Source organism: Mytilus trossulus, chromosome 10 (genome assembly GCF_036588685.1).
Source record: "Mytilus trossulus isolate FHL-02 chromosome 10, PNRI_Mtr1.1.1.hap1, whole genome shotgun sequence".
NCBI classification, from domain to species: Eukaryota; Metazoa; Mollusca; class Bivalvia; order Mytilida; family Mytilidae; genus Mytilus; species Mytilus trossulus.
In genome coordinates, this window is record NC_086382.1 from 72,560,053 (window position 1) to 72,577,116 (window position 17,064).

At 33.9% G+C, this 17,064-nt stretch overlaps 2 protein-coding genes across 3 annotated transcripts in view; one reads left to right on the forward strand and one right to left on the reverse strand.

Moving 5' to 3' along the window:
* Positions 1-17,064, reverse strand: part of LOC134688505 (serine/threonine-protein kinase MARK2-like) — a 107,816-nt gene that overhangs the window by 53,362 nt on the left and 37,390 nt on the right. The gene's annotated exons all lie outside the window — the stretch shown is intronic.
* LOC134688503 (uncharacterized) lies at positions 8,289-13,693 on the forward strand. Of its 2 annotated transcripts, XR_010101821.1 has the most exons (3): positions 8,289-8,635; positions 9,628-11,332; positions 13,084-13,693. XR_010101821.1 is itself a non-coding variant. In XM_063549275.1 (2 exons), exons 1-2 carry the CDS (start codon positions 8,485-8,487, stop codon positions 10,623-10,625), a joined length of 1,149 nt encoding a protein of 382 aa, XP_063405345.1. In that variant the 5' UTR covers positions 8,289-8,484; the 3' UTR covers positions 10,626-12,113. The 2 variants fall into 2 exon arrangements, 1 of the variants encoding a protein (XP_063405345.1); XM_063549275.1 differs by lacking the exon at positions 13,084-13,693 and having other exon boundaries at positions 9,628-12,113.

Genomic DNA, 17,064 nt, shown 5'->3' on the forward strand with positions numbered 1-17,064 from the left:
TGGGAAGATATTCTTTCTTTCCTAACAACAGAGAAACGAACAATAGATAAATGGAATGGTTGCTGATTGCGACAGTCAAAAGATGAATATGTTAAACATGCTTAATTCACAAAGAAAACCATTTCATACCAGATGGAAATGATTAGTCCAGTGACATATTTTGGGAAGATTTATTCTGACAAAAAAAACCAGGTACCAAACCAAAAAGACCGCTTGTAAGCAATTGTATTAATTAAATACACTGGGTTGGACATGGCCTCCTTCAAACAATATTTTAAGGTTTTTGTGACCTTATTAGCTACATGTGTATTTTGTTATAAGTATTTCTAAAAATTTTGAAGTATTTAATACAGAAATTAATTAAAAGAATATCATATTGTTCTTCTCCAACCTGGCATTCGTTTGCTTTAAAAGTTAAGGGAACCATCATGTTTGAGTTAGGAAGTTTGACAAGTGTACGAAAAAGGAGGTATGGATCAAGTAAGTTAAAAGTCCCCTCCTCCCTTCGAATTTCTATTGTCCTTATATGTTGTGTACGCATTGGTCTATACTACTTACAGAAAATAATTTTTGTGGCTATTGCATTATTTTGTTTGATTCTTTCATTCTTTACTGGTGCGAAGATACGGAGATAGTCAGTGAAAAACTTCCGAGATGAATTTTAATCACTGTTCTAAGCTCCTCCCATTTACATTTCCTATTACAAGCGTCCAACCACTGAATCGGATAGTACAATAACTATTAATCCGTGAAGTGAATGCATTCGTGCGAGAGAAAAAACCAACACTACTGGGTGTTGAACTGTATCACTGCATGCAATTGTTTCAGTTTTATTTCAATCCAAGTAATATTTAACAAGCATTATCATTGAACAGAAAGAGTTGTTTTAAAAATAAAAGTTCAAACTATCAGTTAACATGAAGTTGCTGTACGGCAGATCAAAAACTTTATTACACGCCTCAACTCATTATTGTCAAGCTACAGACTAAAAATAATCATTCCCTTCCATAGAAGCCAAGAGAAGTTTGATGAAAGAGGTCAATAGACCTGCTTTAGCGTTTGCGATGCAGGTAAGAACAGAAGTTAACAAGTAAATTGCAGTACATTTTTTGGCGAAAAAAAAATAAAAATGTTCAAATAACTTTAAAATACAGTTTAAATACTAGTATCTATACGGTTATATATAGATAGTGGGTATTACCTAGATTTTTTAAAGACTATTTTAATCTGGAAATCTCCAAAATATATAAGATATATAAATATCTATATGCAATCTTTACACCGCCATTTGTAATCTTTATATACTCAACACTACATGTGTAAAATGTAGACAAGCATCAGAATCACATCTAAATGTTGACATAAATATAAATTCGGATTTATAATTGATAATGGATACTAGTAAAATAGAAATGAACGGATCTGTTAGCCATCAATGTGTAACTGACCAGACATGCAAACAAATCAAAAATGGCGAAGAAGAAAACATGATAGACATTCGACAGTCTAAACTGAGCAGACATGGAAATACCTTTCCTTTGGACGATAGCTTTACAAATTTAACAGCTGATAACATTTCGCATACGAGTACCTCGTCACATATCGATACAGGTGCATCGTCAAATATTGATTCAAGTACATTGTCACATATCGATACAAGGGCGCCGTCACATATCGATTCAAGTACATTGCCTCACGTCGATACAAGCACATCATCACATGAAGAGGAAACTCATCTCTTATCTGAACAAGACACAAGTGATATAAAACCACCAAGTATCGTTGACCTTCCTAATATTTCTGGTAAGCAAAGTAACATTTCAGCATTGCCACCACGACAGGATCAAGGGAGACAACACGAGGTAAACACTAATCATCAACTTGAAACTCAAACGAAACACAAATGTGATTGTTTGATTCATGTTAGTAATCATGGGGATGTTGGAGTTGAAAGTACAGACAATGAAACTAACAATGCTATTAACGAATGTTCAAATAAGAAAAACAAATCGTGTTGTACATGTTTATGTTTTCAAAATGTTAAGAAATATACACCGTATGTTATCACGTTCATAATATGTGTTGCCACCGTTATAATACTGTATTTCTTTTTGCCGAGAGAACGCAATCATCACCATGACAATCATCATGAGTTGAACTGCTCGAATGACATAAATCCTATGGCTCAACGTGCACATGTATTACCATTACCAACAATTCAAACAGTATCTCTTTATATCAGATGGGAACACATTAAAAGTGTTGATCCATCACAGATTTTTAATTTAACATGGGATCAACCCCGCGAGACATTCATTGCATTGGAAGAGAATGGTACAAAATTTTCCATACAAACCAGTGGTATATATACAGTGCATCTTTCATTGAACTTACAAACCAGAAGCACCCGCCATGACTCGATTGTTCGTCAGCGTTTCAGGTCATTAATTTGTGTAAGATATAATCGCTACAGAGAAATATGCAAGAAACAAATCATGGTACCGAATACAGCCATGACCATCTCAATACTTGATGTAAAGGATTTATCTCAGGGAGACTTTATCTGGATTAGCATGTTGGGAGTAAATTATATCTACAGGACAGACGCCGGAAACTACCTCACTATTGTAAAGCAATAAACATAATGCACTTGCAGTGAGGTGAGAATTTTTGGCTCCGTGTTGAAGGTTTTACTGTGACTGAGACAAAGAGCACCAATAAAAGCCCCTATCACTGTACATAGTTCGCTTTTATGTGTACTTTGTTGAGAATGTACTGATTTTGGTATCATGGGTGGATACTCCATGTATTTGTTTTTCTGTTATAACAAATACAGTTGAATAATGTTGCAGAATCCGGCCTATACAAACAAAGCCGGCAGTGACACCTGCATGACCTGCAGTCTGTACTTGCAGTTTTTTGTCTGCTTCACTATGTTTTATATTTAAAAAACGAATTATTGACGTCACTATTTATTTTACCCTAAGATTTGTAACCTTTCCGGAATTTTGTATATGATAATTTGTTCGTGAAAAATTTCTTTGGATCCTTATCCATACTAAAATCAGTATTCAACCGTGCTGAGATTGAGCATTAAAAATAGAACCAGCCCCGATGCTCAATGGGTGTTTTTAATTGTTGAAGGTCGTACGGTCTCTCTTAGTTTATGGCGGAGAGTTGTCTCGTTTGCAATCTTTAGTTCAAACAGCTTGCTAAGAAGCTAAATAAACAGAAAACCTAAGCCGAATGGGTAGTCTTAGATCATGAGGGAGTTGTGATTAAAGTCTTCAGCCTATAACATATTATCATAAACAGAAATTTACCTCCAAATTTGTGACAATATCTAGTTACTGCAGACGCTACAAACAAGAACTAAGGTACCGACATTATCAGCAAATCAATATTGTATAATTCTTATAGGCAAAATGTCCGTCCGCCAATCCGTTTGCACGTTAACACTATGTACAATATTTGTAACTGGAACTCGCATGACGAATTATCGAACAACTGTAAAATCAAAAAAATACTGGAATTAAAGATTTTTATCTTAATACCTGGCCAAAAAGGCCAAGTGAGCTTTTCTCATCTCTCAACGGGTGCGTAGTCCGACGTCGTTACCTTCTCCACTGAAACTTGTGCGCCAAATATTCACAAACTTTGCCCCAATCATCGTTAAGGTACAGTATCTGGTTTAAAAAATAAATTCCGATGATCTTGCCCGCCAACCACGATGGCCGACATGACAGAAAAAGAATATAAGGGTAAAATGTTTATCAGGTTGAGATATATCTTCCCTGAAATTTACAGACGATTCAAGACAACCTGTTGTTGAGTTGCTGCTCTAAATGGGTAGTTTTAAGAAAAAATACCGGGTTTTGGTTATTATCTTGAAAACTATCATAAGTAGAAATAAACTGTAAACAGCAATGACGTTCTGCAAAGTAAGATCTACAAATAAGTCAACATGACCAAAATGTTCAATTGACATGACTAAAAATAGAAGATAGGGATATCATGCAGTTTTTGGCTTATATCCCTGAAACTAAAGCATTTACAGCAAATCTGACACGGTGTACACATGTTTTTTGGGTATTATCTTAATTACATAATATATAACCTTAACTTGAGGTTTGTTTTGGTTTTTTTTTTGGCACAGTGGAAACTTTACATATTAACTGATGAAATGGTGAACATAACGAACTATAATACTGAGAGAAAAAAAGGTATCCCGCAGCACGATTTTCTACAGAGCCATTTTATTTGCTTATGCTTAAGGGCTTTGAAATATCCCAATTTATTAATGCTACAATGTTATTAATATGCACTATCTGGACGCAACTGTATCTTTATACATGTATTGCAATAACAAATCAGCATGTGGAAACTGTGCCAAAGGGTGAGATCACTTCAAATGGACAGGGTTGTGGTCACAAATTAAAAACAGAAAATTACAGCTTATTAGGAATTTGGAAGACATTTTGTTTTCCTGTTTTAACCAAGGAAAGGAGGAATTATACAAAACAAAACAACACTAAAAGTTGTATTCGGGATTGCAAAGATCTTAATCATCTTCCATCCCAAGTATTTCTACTCTAGTACATACATATGACCGTATTACAGACATATATATGGCCATAAAATAAAACCCATTTTAATATATGGCAGTGAAATAGCAGGTATGTTTAAAAACGGAACCGTTTAAAACTAGCTATGCAGCATTCAAGAAAGAAAGAATATTGATTACAGCAAATTTACATAAATCCAATTTAAGATATGAAGTAAACAAAACATCTTCTTACTTTATAGCTGTGCTAGAAGAGCTTAGTAGTTTTCCTTTATATTTTTCAATTGTATTATCAATGCTGAAATATTGGTTTTGTATATATAAACAATATGAAAGATGGTTTACTGTGTGATACCTATATGTGTATCAAAAACATGTTAACTAATAATATTGAATTATGGTATTAATCCATATATTATATAAAGTGATCTTTAAACAGCTGAATACTAGTACTCATAATTTTGAGGTAATACCGCAGTCCCACTAGGCCACGATCGCACTACGATCTGTAAAAAATGCAAATTTTGACGATATTAGCACGTTCGTTTAGATCGCAGTAAGGTCGTAGTACAGTCGTGGTGAGGTCTTTTAGATCGTGTTGAACGTGGACAACTTTGAACATGTTCAAAACAATCATGGCGCGGTCGTGGCGAAAGCTGGTCGTAGTAGCAGCGCAATGAGAGCGCACTAAAGTCGTGGTAAGATCGCAACGGTCGCTGTTCCATCGTAGCGAGATCGTAGCGAAAGCGTGATTCTATTCGGGGTGTCTACGCTACGATCTCACAGCGACTTTACTACGAATTCAATACGACCATCACGTTCTCACCACAACCCAACTACGCTTCCACTACGACTATACCACGTTTACACCACGCTGTTCAAGACCATAGTACGATTCTTGCACGCCCATGCCGTCCACATCACCCTCTTCTCATGACCTGACTACGTTCATACTACCATCATTCTGCTTATTATTTATTTCGCATGAAATATATAAAAACACTCCATGTTTTGTTTGTCTGTATGCAATTTGGACTTCATGTCCTTTTTCTCCAACGGCTTAACCATGCTTGACACACCTGTGTCATTCCTGCTATCGTTCACTAAATCATCGTCAAAGAGCTTGATTGAAAAGCAATGAATTTGATTGAGTTTATATTGGTCGGTCCGACTTCTCTTCTTGATCAGGATTCGTTACTATCAGAACTCCCTATGCCTCTACATCTACTCCTACTAGCACGCCCACGTGTTCTGTTTCCGAGACATATACGTACAAATTAGAAATATAAGGAATGAAACAGTATTTATTTGGAACACGATGTTGACGTTATAGCTGAGAACGTTGTAAGATCGAAGTATGAACGTACATTGTAGTATAATCTTGGTTAGAGCGTGCTATAATCGCAGAAAAAGCGTGGTAAGATCGTGTTGCAATCGGATGACTCGTGGTATTGTCGTATTGAAAACGCGATGAGCGTAGTAATATCGTGATAATCGTAAAAAGGCGTGCAGATAACGTGGTATAATCGTAGCGGGATCGTTGTAGAAGCGTAATAAGGAGGTAGTAGCATCGTGAAACCAACGGAAATTTACCTTTTCATGCCGCTCATACCGCGACCTCACCACGATCTGAATTAATTTTAGATCGCGACGAGCGTTGTGCGATCGAGGTCTAGTGGGACTGGGACTTACTGGATGTAGACATAGAGGGAGATCTAATAGTAACGAATCATGACCCATTAGAGATATGTTCGAACAATCGTACCTTTATTACAACCTATTGCTGGTCCATCAAATCAAATGACGATGCTTAGTGAATGATGTGTCAAGCATCGTTGAGACGTTGGGAAAATAGGACAAGAGAGCGTGATAAAGACGGCATGGACATGATATTTGATTTTAAACATATTTTATTCATTAAGATATGAAAAGGATTGAGCAACAGGCACAGCCTATAAAAGCTCTCTCCATAATACATGTACAAGGTATGATTCAATTTATACAACAACTGTATTTAAAATAATGCAATTTAGTGGAACATGCATGCTACTTGTGAGCACGCACGAGCAAAATATGTTAACAGTGTTACTTAATAAATGCAAAGTATAAATAAATATATAGGCAATTAATCATCAGTTATTTAAATTACCTTGAAACATGCAAATATCCTTTATAAGGCATTAGAAATATATATATGGCTTGAAGGAGACACTAAGCTTGCTTAGTGGAATAAATGAATTAACGTTGGAGTGTAGAAAAAAAATAAAAAAATAAAAAATAAAACTAGATGAAACAAAAATTAAGTAAGTTTCAAACAAAACGTTGAGTGTCACTGATATATTTCTGAACAGATTTAAAAATAGCAATATTCATATCATATGATAATAATCTGTTTCCAAAAAGTAGTAATTCAATATTTATGTCAACATTATCAACAATGGAGTAAATGGAATCAAGGAGGATCTGTCTTACATCATTATACTTAGGGCAAATAAAAAAAGAAATGTTTGTTATCCTCAACAGGATGGTTACAGTTTGTGCAAAAAGTGTTCTCAGATAAGAACTGATTAAATAAATGAGATTTAAGGTTGCTAGCATTATTTCTGAGTTGACAATGACTTATATTAAGTTTCCTTATCCCATAGTTAAAGGTTTAAATATATCACCAGTCCTATAAAACTTATCCAGTCCACTTCTAAATATACCCAAACTTGGTGACTTTTGTAAGCTCAAAGGAAGACTATTCCAAAGTCTTATAGTGGAAGGAATGAAACTATTAAAATAAGAGCTAGTTCTAGCAAGAGGCGGGTGAAAAGTGTTATTTTCATTCCTCAAAGTATAAGGGGTTTGACTGGGAAGATATGGCTGGATTAACTCATATAAGTATGCAGGTGTCATCCCATTTAATATTTTATAGAATAGTATAAGCTTATGTTTATTACGTCTATTCTGAACATGGACATGATAGAATAGTACTATGGTCTTAAACAGCGTGGTGTAAACGTGGTATAGTCGTGGTGGAAGTGTGGTTGGGTCGCGGTAAGAACGTAATGGTTGTAGTAAAGTCGTAGTAATGTTGCTGTGTGATCGTGGCTAAGTCTCGCAGACTAGAATCGCGCTTTCCCTACACTGTCGCAACGATGGTACAGCTACCTTTGCGATATTACCACGTCCTTAGTGCGCTATCACTACGCTTTCACCTCGACCTGATTTCGCCACGACCGCACCACGACTATTTTCAAAGTTGGCCACGCTCATCACGATCATGAAGACCTCACCACGACCGTACTACGACCTTACTGCGATTGCACGACCCGACTACGATCGTCAAAATTTGCAGTTTTATAACAGATCATAGTGCGATCCGGGCCTAGTGGGACTGCGGTATAATAGTAAAATCTTTGTAATAGTTTTGTAAAGTTTTGAAACACAAAAAGAACAGATACAAAGAATAGTAAATTAGATGCTTATTTCATACTAAAATTAATTTTGTTTTGCAATTGAAGCGTTTAATAAATCTAATGTATTTTTAACGATTTGGCAATAAGATTTAAAAATTAACTAATTTGAAAGTAAATCTAGGTTAAAGGGTGTGCTTTAATTAAATTTAGAAAAGGTGTATTACCGCATTAAATATAGAATATGTGTATTACTGAAAGGAAGAACACTTTTGATATATCTAAGTAACATTAACAGAAGTGACATTAATCCTTTTTCCCGCACCTGTTTACATATTTTTGGTATACAGTTTTAATTATTGTTATTTTTCGTTGTTGTCGTAGTATTCTGCTGAATAACAATCTTCCGTCCCATGACAAAATTTAAATTTAAACATTACATGTTACTATTTAAAGAGTCCTTTTAACAGGAAATTTCCGTGGTCCATATTTTATGCCTTTCCAAAATGTTTTTCAACAAAAATGCCTTCATCGCCAACAGATCAAGGAGCAGATACATCTTTTGACAAACACCTTTCATTACGCGAAAAACATACGGATCAAGCTACATTACCGAATGGTTTTGAAACGAATGTGGAAAACTGTACAATTTACGACGATTTCAAATTTCAAGGTGAGAATTATTATTATTATTGTAACTTAAATAAATTTGAAAATAAACATAGTCAAAGAGTAAGTTGGAAATCAACGTGTGTTTTATTCTCAAATCTATCTATATAAATGTATACGTAACTGAGTTCGGGCAAGACTCTCTCTATCGGTCATATATTTTCGAAAGCCTCGAAGCATATTTTGTCATACTAGGGAGTGTTGAAAATCTCGAAAAATATTTGTTATACTTGGATATTGTACTCTCCATCCCCAGGAGAGGTGTGTACCGAGTTCGATTGATATGTGTGCCTGCAAATTCCCTTTCTGAAACAGTTTAATAAATTCTAATAGGCATATTTATATAAAAAATGTTTCCGATTTTTTTTATATCATGTTGGTTTATCACTGAATGTGTAGCGAATGGGGCTACACTATCTCTCAGCAAGGTCAAGTTTATAATATTTATTCAGCTTGTAATTTAAGACGAGTACAATTGACGGGGTATTGTATTATGACATTTTTTTTTATAAAAACTTGAATTCATATTGATATTCAGGTTCAAATGTATGTATATACTACATATACATTTTGTGAATATATTTAGAACAAACTTAAACATAAGCTGATGCGGTGAGAATATAAAGAGAAAAGCTATTGATTTGATTTAGCGGGCACTTGTTTTTGTTTTTAGACTCCCATTGGCACATTTCATGAATATTTCAAGAATAGGATTTGTGTACAAGACAAAGGCATTCCAACGGGAAGAAAAGTAGGGAAAGTGTGTGACGATTAAATAAAGCGGTTTGTTGGACATGAAATGTATATTGCCTGGTACTCGCAAATGTTCAATGACTTATTTGTTCGATTTTTTTAAATCAATTGTTTGTGATATGGAAATATTTTGTTTAACTTCTCATACTTGCCCCAACCAAGAATTAATTTTATCATATCCAGTATTATAAAATTTGTAATGAATAATCCCAAAAGCAACTTTTGATTTGCAATGTTCTCTAGTTGTAGATGAAAGAATCGAGCGAATGAATGAATCATTTCAAAACGAAACACATCCAAATAAACCGTCGAGATTGAGCACAAACTCAAACAGCAGTATAAATCAAGTTGAACCCTCATTCGACAAGATTGTCGGAGCAATTCATAAAAGTGAATCTATAGGAAACTTTTTGGCTAAAAATGGAAGTCCTGCATGTCATACATACAGAAGCGATAAAGCTATATCAACCAATTGCTCTGGTTCAAATCCTATACATATTGCCAGTGTTCACAAATCAGAGGAAGACGTAGATAATGTCGTTACCAATAAACACATTGAACGAGAGGAAAAACAAAATGAGGTAAAGAGCGATGAAACGAATGAACTTCTTGAGAAAGGAACAAATAAAAACAACCGACCTTATCGTAGGACTTCAACAACCTGTACCAAACTGGTTGTCATGGCTGTAATCATTGCTATTATATGCCTAGGATTAGTTATAGCAGTTATCGTACTTTTTATACGAATAAAAGCATTGGAAGGACATAGAAAAGAACATATTTTAGGAGAAAATACTTTAGGTGAACGATCAAATGACTTCAAAAGTTTAACATTGCATGTTAACTGGAGTAACATCAAAACTGTGACAAAACAAAATGTTAATTTAACATGGTGTCCAGTAGAGCAAAACAAATTCATAGATGTAAAAAGGGATATCATTAATATCATTCATAATGGAACATACGAGTTGTACTTGTCTTTAAATATCGACATACCAAGGTTGAGGGGAAACGCACCAAACGAATCATTAAGATACATTTCACTTATTTGCCTTAAAACTAATAGATATGAGAACCAATGTCAGCGTCAAAGGTCTCCAACAAATACAGCATGTACTGTTTCTATCAAAACTGTTTTTCCTCTATTGGAAGGAGACAAGATATGGGTTAGTGTGATGGGAATAAATCACATTTATAAAAGCAAAGCTAACAATCGTCTCGTTATTACCAAATATACATAACAATAACTGATTATCTTTACACCGAGTTTTCGACGTTGTACATTAAGACAGCAAGTAACCTGGTTATACATGTACATGTACAGCTTAAAGATTTACTAAATTGAAAACAAATATTTTGCAGCAGCTAACATAAAGCAGCATTTAGACATATAATCTTGCAGTTCCAATCCATGTTAACGTCAGTAGAACAACACGAGGAATTATAATGCGAATAGTGACAAATCGGGCAAACCCATCTACCTGTGGGATTTGTCAGGAAAAAGTACATACACTATCTCTTCATATCAGATGGAAAACATTTAAAGTGTTGATCCATTGCAGATTTTGAATTTAACATGAATTTAACACAACGAGACATTCATTACATTGGACGAAAACGGTGCATCTTTCATTTAACTTACAAACTAGAAGTACCAATCGTGACTCTATTGTTCGTCGTTTTTTCAGTTCATTGATATGTGTAAGATATAATCGCTACAGAGAAATATACAAGAAACAAATCATGATAGAAAATACAGCTTTGATCGTCTCAATACTTGATGTAAATGAATTATCTCAGGGTGACTTTAACTGGAATAGCCTTTGAAGAGTAAATTATCTCTATAGAAATGACGCCGGCCACTATCTCAATATTATGAAGCAATAGATACTTCACAAGCTTTTTAACATAAACATGATAAACACGCGCCGGGATATCAATTTGGAAGGTATTAGTTTTACTTAAATGAATAATGTGCATTTTAACGTCGTGTTAAAGTTAAAACAAAACAAAACAGAAAGAATAGTATAAGGAAGACATAAAATACCATTAGCCCAATGTCATTAACAACAAAATAGACCCATACAAAAAACGTCAAAGGTAGTCTAGTGGACTAAGTTCTTCGCTAGGAAGAAGAAGAAAATTCTACACTTAAAGCTGAAGATTTGGCCATTTGGAAGTCTGATAACTGATATAAATGATTTCTGCCAAAGTAATAATTAAAATTTCTATACCATTGCACTAAAAAATATTAGTGTTCGTAAAAAGTTAACGCAGCGTTTTCGCGTACTTTTCATAATAACGCCGCGTTAACTTCAAAATTGCAGTAGACATAAAAAGTAAATGGATGTAAACTGTCTTGTTTACCTCCGCGTTAACGCGAAAATGGCGCGTCTTCTAATTTTGCAAAGAGTAAACGGGCGTTAAGGAACCTGGCTTGTCATGTTTTTGGATTTCTAGTTATATTTTATGATTCCTCTGTTTTTATCCATTTGAATGCCTTGTGAACTTTGCCCGGTGACCCCAATTTGTCTTTTTGTTAATCTTTTACACCAAATGACGTAAACGTTAGCATTCATAGATCAAAACGTGGCTTCAAGAATGAGCAAAACCAATACTGCTTAGTAAAAGACTACGACAGGACAAACGCACGTTCAATGTAGGGAAGCGATAGTTGCCAATACAAAAACTATCCATAAATGACATAGAAGTTTTAAAACAACAATAGATCATCAACAACGAGCAAAACCAATAATAAGTAATCAACTATTAAAGTCACAAATTTCAAACAATTCATACGATAGAATTGTAGGATCTCGCCATTTTACTATTTCTAAATACAGAACATGATATGATAACCTTAGTACAATTGGTTAAAATTGAAAAATCTCCTCTGAAATAATTGCAATTTATCACATGGCATAATCATAATGTCATTATGAAAATTACTACCTCATATTGGACTTATATAAAAAGAACTCCGAAATCATACTCTGAAACCGGTTAAATGTCTTCAGCATGTTCAGAATAAATGCACTTTTTATTTCGAAAAAAATAAGAAAACGAAAGTGATAAGACTATGATCTTTTAAACAATTATTAAATGTGCTTATTCATGCGACATAGTACCTGTATATCTTAGATCTGCTATAAATAACCATAGTTTACCCGCTTACTTAAAATAAATGGGAGGATTTCCAATCTATATATATACATGTATATATTAACATATATTGAGTATTTCGGCAGTTTGACTTACTGTTGGCATTTGAAATACAAGTTTCCCATTAAACGGGCAACAAGGTAGGTTTGAAGTCTCATTTTTCTTGCAATAAAATCAGTAAAATTGTTTTGATTTAAAATAGTCAGTGTTAAAAACTTTTCTTTTTTTCTTTATTTAATTAAAATCTACATTATTATTAATTTATTAGACCGACAAGCTAACTTTCGCTTTTTACTTTTGTTTTTCATAAAACATAGTAATTCCTTATTATTTAGTATCAAACAACGTTCCTCTTAATAAATTGTTAACAACAATATCGTTTATTCATATGAAGAAATAAACAAATAAATGAAAAATCAAATCATATGCAATGGTCATGTACAGACGAATGGGAACATAATTTAAAGACAACAATGATTTCTTGACGACGATACATGCACTAAACTATTTTAAAGGTGCGCTTCCATTCTGTTGTAGAGATAACCAAGGATAAAAAAAAATTGGGCAGGTGGACTTGAGAAAATAAGAACTGGGAATACATGGCCTTTAGGAAGCATGTCGTCATTACCTAAGACTAAGAAACGTCAGAGCCTTTACATACAAGAAACAAGACAATGGAAGAAATACAAACGGGATTGACCGACAAGAAACATGTTTGGTAGATAAACAGAAGTCGATAGTTAGATTAAAGTGTACCAGCACTGATGAACAATTACCTTTAATGAATGAAGAGTCTATTTCCAGAATTCAAACTATAAGGGACCCTCACAATAATCTGAAATCCGACTCCTCTTGTGAATCAATTGCAAGAGGCGCAAAGGAAGTCGACACTTATGTGACAAATAAACCACAAAAAAAATATCAATTCGGTTGAATTTAAACAAATAGAAAAATTTCGCCAACGACCAACATTTCAATGACACAAAGGTACTTACTGAAAACAAGTCGCTACGCACTGTTGTTGACAATAGCTCTCAATGTTCTATGAGAACTCAAGAATCAGTCGACCATAGTTTTAATAATAAATCGAATTGTTCAGAAAGAAACTTAAAGCATAGCGCTAGAAATTTCTACGTTGCGACATTGATAATTAAGGTCTTTCCTCTCCGTGAGGAAAGACCTTATTGTTTTTCTAATGTTTTTTTTTCTTTTTTTTCTTCCAGCATTTGTTTGGCTCGCCCTCCTACCGCTTCTATTGGAGTTATCAATACCAAAATTAAACCATCAATAGACCTCAACATGAACTTTTACCAGATGAACTTTTGTAGGATTTCACCTTCCCCTTAAGAAGTTATCTCCCTTTTGTTGATTTTTTTCAACATGGTCCCCCCAAAATGTGTTAAAAGATATCACGACTTTATTTGGACAAAAGGTAGATCTCATCATAATGTATTACCATATGAGGCTGCATAGGATTTCATCATCTACTTTGAGAGTTATATCCCCTTGAATCAATTTCTTTTATTTGCATTTTTTTCAAAAAGTATTAGAGATAGAATTTAATTGAAAATGACAGCATGTATTAGAACAGATGGCAATGTTTATAAACATAAACAATTTATTTGTTATTAACCCTTATAAGGAGTTATTTCCCTTTAGAAATTAAAAATATATTTTCAAAAATTTATATTCGAGAACCGGAAGTCATAGAGACTTGTAACCTTCACCAATAATCTTAAATTCATATGACCTTTAATATGCACCCAAGGTCAAAGGTCACCGAGTGCAAACAAAAATTACGCTGCAATTTCAAGCTTACATATTAGGAAAACGATAAGACTTTGCTGCATACATACAGCGTATGAAATGTTCTTCTCGACAAGCTCTACATTTTATACAATAAGCCCAAAAATGTCCGACCGTCTGTTCAAAAGTTACAACGGGATGATTCTTAAAAGTATAGTATTGTGTGAATATCTTTTTAAAGGTAACAGATATCAACCTACTATAAACTGCAAAGATGATCAGTAGTTCGAGACCTTCAATTTGAGGTCAATGTCAGGTCATGATGAAATTTCACCTTGACCTTCACAGTATACTATGACCTTGACCTTGTGATAGTTGAAAGGTTAAGTGGTCCTGAGTTGAATGGTGCTAGTCCCATGTTTCTACGACTTCCGGTTCTTAAGTTTAGTATTGCATCATATATTTGATGATAAATTGTGACCTTTATGAACTTTGAAATTGTCCCAATTCTTTTTCTATAATGTTGTTGTTCAACTGTATATCGTTTATCATTTAACATATTTGAAATATCTATAGTCCTTTTAGAGATAATGCAGTTTGAAGTTTTGCGAGCGGAGGCATGTATTTCTGAATCATCAAGAGTTTACCACTTAAAATGTCTTAGAAATTGAAGAGGTTGACATAGTTATATGTTTGACCAAATACCAAAAACATTCCATGGAAAAAAACACCAAAAAATCAATTTGAAATTTTCAAGTTTTGCATTGACTTTGTAAGTTTCATAACTTCTATTTATATAGTTGATATTGCATCATTATTTGCACTTTGTCAAATGGGGTCATCTGATATATCAAATTGAAGGTCTCAATAAACTCTACTTAAAAATGAAAATTTTAAACCTCCTTTTCATCCCAGGGGGACGGGTGGGGTCATTTAGTGCAAACATTCAAATTTCTCAGATGGTAAGGTTGTTGCATATCAAATGAAAGAACATAAAGCGTACATTTCAAATTTCAAATTGACGTCTCCAAAAAATTGGTTGGATGGGGTCATTGAGTGCAAAAAATAAATTTTCTTTTAAGGTAGGGTTGTTGTATATCAAATGAAAGGTCATGATGTGTACATTTGATATATCAAATTCCCGACCTCCAAAAATTAGTTGGATAGGGTTATTAAGTGCAAAAATCAAACTTTTTAGAACATGGTGTTGTCGCATATCAAAAGAAAGCTCATCTACTCTGTTCCATGTATCATAATTCCGATCTCAAAAATGTAGGCGGATGAGGTCATTAAGTGTAAAAAGCGAAAAGTTTCAGAAGGTATGCTGTCTTATATCAAACGAAAGGTCGTACAAATTACAATACGAAAACATCACTTTTACAGGAAAGACCTTTCAATTGTTTTACAAACAATTGAGATACTAGTTATAATATTTTTAGTAACTCCATTGGCGGTGTGGAGTGCCTTTGTTTATATGCAACCCTCTTCAGGTAAACCTCATGCTGCTAAAAAAAACTGCTGACAAACGTCATCCATTCAGCTATTTTTAATATTAACCGAACTATTCTTCAGTTAAACGGTCTGAGAGAAAGTGTAAATACAACCTGGAAGAGTCAAAACACTTCGTTTTTCAGAGCTGATGGGGACACAGTTGTGGTAAAACAGAATGGAACCTTCCACATTGTAGCGACAATCAATTTAGATACGTCAAGCATCAGTGATAAAATATCGTTTAAAGTGTCAAAGCATGATATATTTCGTTCCCTTTTATGCATCAATATGAGCCGGCACACTGTGATGGAGTGAATACATGTCAAAGAACCAATCTACTACATTATACATCAGTTCCAGTAACTTTGGGACCGGTAATTGTACCTTTAATAAAGGGAGACCGGATATGGATAAGCGTTCTTGGTATAAAACAAGTTCAACGAATAGGTACTAAACTAGTTATCACGCATTATTCAGATGGCATTGGGTGAAAGAAGACAACTTTAAATGTTAAAATTAAACGTCGTCATTGTCGTCTAGTCAACATACAACTAAAAGTGGTATGATAAATTAAATCAAAGCGTTCGATATTTCAAAGCACCAGCCTTCACAAGAGAGACAACGATTAGCTACGGTAAATTATGTGTTCAAGTTTGGGGTCACTGCCACGCCACAAACATTGTGGCTTATGAAGAACGTGAACTTACTTTATATCTGAAAGACCAAACTGCTTCAAATTTACAGTGAATTGAACGTAACAATGTGATACAGTAATCGTAATTTGTGTAGATAAATTTAATTCAAAGATTGACATAGCCCGTAAATGTAATTTTAACGCCTTTTAGAACCTATATATAAATACTATCTTATAAAAAAAAAAACAATATTTAAAATTGATTTACTATAGTTTGTCTAACTTATAAATGAAATCAAAACACTTTTTTTTTTATTTGAATCTACTGCTTCTTGACACTTCACAACTAACATGAATAGTAAGCTGTTCTAAAAATGAATTGTGTGAAATACATTTCCGGAAGAGTCTTATTGGCAAATAAAAATCCATACATATATCATTTTAATAATATGTATTAATACTCAATATGAAATATACATGTACGCCATCGATTTGTTAAAATTTTACAAGGCATTGGCCGCTATATCAATACATTATCTGATTCGTAAGCGAGAGATGGAATTAACAAATATAACAGCAAATGATATGTAAAAATCCTTATCGTTTACAAAAATTCAACAATTTATAATCAGAAAATGGACCGAAAT

Excerpts from the sequence above, each read along its gene's own strand:
- LOC134688503 (XM_063549275.1), top strand. The coding sequence starts at position 8,485 with ATGCCTTCATCGCCAACAGATCAAGGAGCAGATACATCTTTTGACAAA. Across the intron at positions 8,636-9,627 it reads CGACGATTTCAAATTTCAAG|TTGTAGATGAAAGAATCGAG; the intron begins GTGAGAATTATT and ends AATGTTCTCTAG.